This window comes from Eriocheir sinensis, unplaced genomic scaffold (genome assembly GCF_024679095.1).
Source record: "Eriocheir sinensis breed Jianghai 21 unplaced genomic scaffold, ASM2467909v1 Scaffold9, whole genome shotgun sequence".
Classification (NCBI taxonomy): domain Eukaryota; kingdom Metazoa; phylum Arthropoda; class Malacostraca; order Decapoda; family Varunidae; genus Eriocheir; species Eriocheir sinensis.
The window spans coordinates 1665923-1670534 of record NW_026112274.1 but is presented as its reverse complement, the minus strand read 5'-3'; the positions used below and the strand labels follow the sequence as shown (position 1 = coordinate 1670534).

The 4612-nt window shown below is 52.2% G+C and overlaps 1 protein-coding gene across 1 annotated transcript; it reads right to left on the bottom strand.

Annotated features, from left to right (window-relative positions):
* Positions 1–304: 304 nt before the first annotated feature.
* Positions 305–4157, bottom strand: LOC126994862 (sodium-dependent nutrient amino acid transporter 1-like). Its single transcript, XM_050854122.1, has 2 exons — positions 3313–4157; positions 305–746 (listed from the first exon to the last, which is right to left on the bottom strand). Exons 1-2 carry the CDS (start codon positions 3557–3559, stop codon positions 538–540), a joined length of 456 nt encoding a protein of 151 aa, XP_050710079.1. The 5' UTR covers positions 3560–4157; the 3' UTR covers positions 305–537.
* Between the last annotated feature and the right edge of the window lie 455 nt (positions 4158–4612).

Here is a 4612-nt window from a genome sequence, read left to right as displayed (position 1 = left end):
TATTGTTGACCACTGGCAACATCAGAAGAGCAACGTTGCCATGTGTTAAGGAATTTATACAGTTCATTGTTGTTATCCTGAAGCGCAACACATTCAAAGCACTATATAGCCTTATTTAATATATACTGAATATTTAACACACAACTTTTAATAGTGAATATCTGATAAATGAGTGTGTGACGTATTGGGGGTGATGTGGCAGAGCTGGGGTGAGGCGCGGGTCCCCACCCAAACGGACATATTTGAGGTCCGTATTATCCGACTCTTCAGACTCACATAAATTAATTTAAGTGGCCAAAAAGGTAATCAGTCGGGTTCTTATGAGTTGTATTTTAGGTTCACGGTACAGAGGAAGAGTCAGACTACCACCAGGGCCATAAAACTACCCCATGCAATGCACACAACGCCTATGAAAACCGTGACTAATGAGTGTGCCTGGGACTCGAAATGCTAAAGAATACGACCCGTGTCAGACTATACAAGATCTATACATATGTTTGGCGGCCGACCTGCAGCTGATGGTCTCCAGGGTTACGGTCAGCGCTTCACCCCCAGTTGGTCTTCCAGGTAGATGTCGTATTCCTGCCTGAGCTTCGCGTCCCTCGGCCCCCACTTGTGGGAGGCGGCGAAGGCGTTGGTGAGGGTGTGCATCAGCTGCCCCGACGCCTTGTACCTGCGGACCACCTCCACCAGGAACAGCACGGGCACCAGCAGCACCGGCACCAGGGACAACACCACGCCCACCGCTGCCAGGGAGGGACGCGTGGGGCTAGAGAGTGACTTTGTGGTGAGGTAAATGTTTAGATGTGATGTTGTACGCTACTGTTTCTCTCTCTCTCTCTCTCTCTCTCTCTCTCTCTCTCTCTCTCTCTCTCTCTCTCTCTCTCTCTCTCTCTCTCAGTCTAGCCCAACCTACGGTTGGGTGAAGACGTGTGGCTGCTTGCCCTTTGCGGCAGTTCATCGTTGCCGACATGGAGTACTCTGGCCCCGGCACTGTTGCTGACGTGCAGATGGATCTTGCACTCAGTGACGACGAGGACGTAAGCGTGGGACACTGGCCACTTCTACCCTCATCAGTGACAAGTGATTCTGTTGCCGCTGCTTTCAAACCTGACGGCTCCCGCCTTGCCAACCCGGGCAAGCGGTCTATGGGTGACACAACAGACAGTGAGACACACTTAACCGCTACCGAGACATCAAAACATAGGGAACCCTCCACATCCCCTTCTCTGCTGCCGCCGCATCTTCAACGCACCTCTGCTGCTGCTCCTATCAAACCTGCCCTCCCAGCATTTGCTCCCCGTGCTGATTACGTGAAGCTTGCTTTTAGGGAGCGTTTACCAGTGGAGACTAACCTTCGTTGGCTTGCGGAGGTCAAGAAAACATTCCAGCTTGAGCGGTATATCGCCGAGGTGAAGATGGCATCTGTGACATCACGATTCGTCTTCATTGCAAGGTGCCGCCAGGACATCGTGGATCGAGTAGCAAAGGGTGAGTTTGTCTCTGTCATTCTTGATGTACAAGACTCCCCTGAGAGGCCCAGGAAATACCCTAACTATCTGATAACTCGGTACCCTGTCGGTGTTGATCCCTCCCTCGCCCTGGAACTCCCTGGTGTTCACTCTGCCCGACGTTTTCGTCAAGACGGTTTACCTATCAACCGCATTGCTGTCTCTTGGAGCCTGACTGATCCGCCTCCCTCCAGCTTTTCCTTCGGTTTCCTCCCCTGCCTCCCCGACTGTGACATCCGCAGAATTAGTGACGACCGTCCATTGTGTTTCCGATGTTGGGAATTCGGCCACATCTCCCGCTACTGCAGTGCATCAGAAAAATGTGCTTGGTGAGCTAGTAATCACGACTCTCGCACCTGCTCACACCGCGTCGCTCCTCCGCCGCCTCCTGTCTCACCTTCAGCCACCGCAGCCACCGAACAACTCGAGCTGCCCGCATCTACGAACATCAACTGGAAGTGTCCTCGGTGTAACAAGCAGGGAGTTAATGTATGTATTGCAAGGCCGTATCAAGCACTCGGCGAGGCAACCAGCAGCCTCGCCTCCTCCTCCTCCGCCAGCCTCGTTGTCTCAAACCCCGCAATATGAAGATTCTGTCTCCTCGGAGTCAACACATATTCGTGAGCTTCGTGAGGCTGTTGCTGCTCTAACGACTCGCTGCAACTCACTCGCAGAGCGGTGTGATGCACTCCAGACTAGCATTGTTGATCTCGCCGCCAAACAAGCCTCCACAGACACCACACTCACCACACTTGTTGAAGGGCAGCAGGCAATGATTGCTAAGGTCACCACACTTACCGAGATGTTTGACGCCATCGTTTCCCACCTAGAGAAGAAGGATATGGAGTCGTCGACACCTTCCTCCCCCCTGGACGGGGCACAGCGTGTTTGTGCGCGCCCCACAACCTCTTCCACGTCTGGCTTCCGCGTACCGAAGGGTAGAATTCGCACGTAATATTGAGCTTCATGTCATCTCCTGGAACGCCTGCGGTTTAAGAGATCTGGCAAGACTCTCAGCTTTGAAGGGATATGTTAACAAGCACTCCCCGACAGTCATATTCATTCAGGAGGCATTTGTTGGTCCTCTTTTTGGGGACAGACAAGCTCCCTCACTTACTGGCTACGTTTCTTACGCCACCCAGTTCAAAACGGTCTCGTCACATATGTACACTCCTCAGTACCACACCAGCTGCTTCGTGCCTCCGTTGAAGCAGACATGACCTTTCATCTCCTGGAGGTAGCGATGGGACACGGCAAGATTCGTTTATGTAATGTCTATTCTGCCCCGGGAAGAATAAACTTGGCGGCCTTGCCCCTTCCAACACTCAGTGGCATTGTGTACATGGGTGATTTTAATGCCCGCCATCCTGAACTTGGTGACTCTTCTCCAGCTCCGAACCGGAATGGGCCTCGACTCTTTGATTTCGTCAGACGATATCGACTCACACGATGGGATACTGGCGGCGCAACCCACTCCCGTGGAGGTACCCTGGACCACATCTTTACGTCAGGACTGGTAGCTCCACGTGTCAAGTGTTTCTCCATCCCCGTGCTGTTCTCCGACCACGTTGCTCTGGGCCTCGATACTCCGTACCAGCAACACCCCCTCCTCTCACGCCCGCACCCGCATCCAGATACCTCCAAAATGCTGTCCTACATACATCTCCTACTTGACTACTATGCTAGAGAGAGAGAGAGAGAGAGAGAGAGAACACTCTGAACTCCTTAGGAAATGAGTGACTCGATTCTCCGACTCCGACCCGACTCCGACCCCGACTCTACAGCTCTGCACCAGACTTACCCGTTTCCTTGGTGCCGAAGACGTAGTCGCCGTAGGAGAGCACGGTGGCCTGCGTCTGGCTGTACACGAGGACGCCGGCGAGGAACAGCGGGTTGACCAGCAGCCAGCTCGCCTTCCACAGCACCCCCGTGGAGCGGCCCAGCATGAAGTGTATATCGGCAGCGAGGCGGCGCAGCCCGTACACCCAGGCCACGCCCGCCACCTCCAGCGTCACCAGCAGCAGGACGGACAGGTTCTGAAACGACATTACCAGCCGTGCAAGGGTAATGCTGCTGCCGATGCTAATGATAATAATATTGCTGGTGCTGCTCCGACTGCTGCTTCTGCTACTACTACTATTACTACTGCTATGTGGGGTTCTTGAAAAAGGTCTGGACTTCTGAAGATCTCGATGTACACAGCAATATAAATATATAATAAATTATCTGAGAATTGAGTTCTCAGACTCACAGCCCCCTTCTAGTCACTTATTTTTGACCAATCACACCCTCATAGGATAAGCAAAGACCAGATGAACCTGCTCTTAAGTTTATTTAACTCAACAAGGAAAACTCGCTGGAAATAATGAATATTAATTAATTCCAGGCATACAGCCACATAGATAACTGGATTAAATTATCCTAGGCAAGAACTGTACTTAACTACGTGGATGGGCGCGCCAGAAGCCCGCCTGGATGCCACGTGGTCCGTCCGCCCAACGTTAGAGTCCTCCAGCCGCTTCTCGTAACCTTCTAAGGTGCTCCACACAGCAAACACGCCTCTCGTAACCTCCCAAGCGCTTTCCTCGCCTGAAATACACAGTCAAACTGACTTGTGGATACGGCAGGGCAGGAAAGACCGCCACGAACACACGTGGCGCGGGAGTAAGGGGAAGGACGTCCCGGCGGGGGTGGTTTACAAACGGAAGAGAAGGTGCGCCGCCGATCCACGGTCACTCCAGCTGCCCCGGACCGCGGTCAAGATGCCAGCACTCTCCACAACTGACATTTCTTGTTCTGCGTAACACTTAACCAATGCCCTGACGGCTATGGGATATTATTTATTAATAATCTAACACCATGCACAAAGTAATAGTGGGTCATGTATCCCACGAATATTTCAGCACTGGCAGCAATAGGCGATAATATGATTTGAATAAGCTCCGCTCACTCTTGTGCACTGACCCGTTGAAAAGTAAGAATAATGGAATCTTCCGCGGGAGAGGAATTCCACGGAATATTCCACTCTCGTCTATTCTTGGAATGAGGAATTCATGACATTTCGCCCCCCCTCTAAGAAAACTTTTGTCTGTAGGTGCAGG

Bases quoted from the DNA above. Each gene is read 5' to 3' on its own strand.
- LOC126994862 (XM_050854122.1), bottom strand. From the start codon at position 3,559: ATGTCGTTTCAGAACCTGTCCGTCCTGCTGCTGGTGACGCTGGAGGTG. The intron at 747-3,312 runs GTAAGTCTGGTG...CCTCCCTGGCAG, and splicing joins CTTCGGCACCAAGGAAACGG to CGGTGGGCGTGGTGTTGTCC.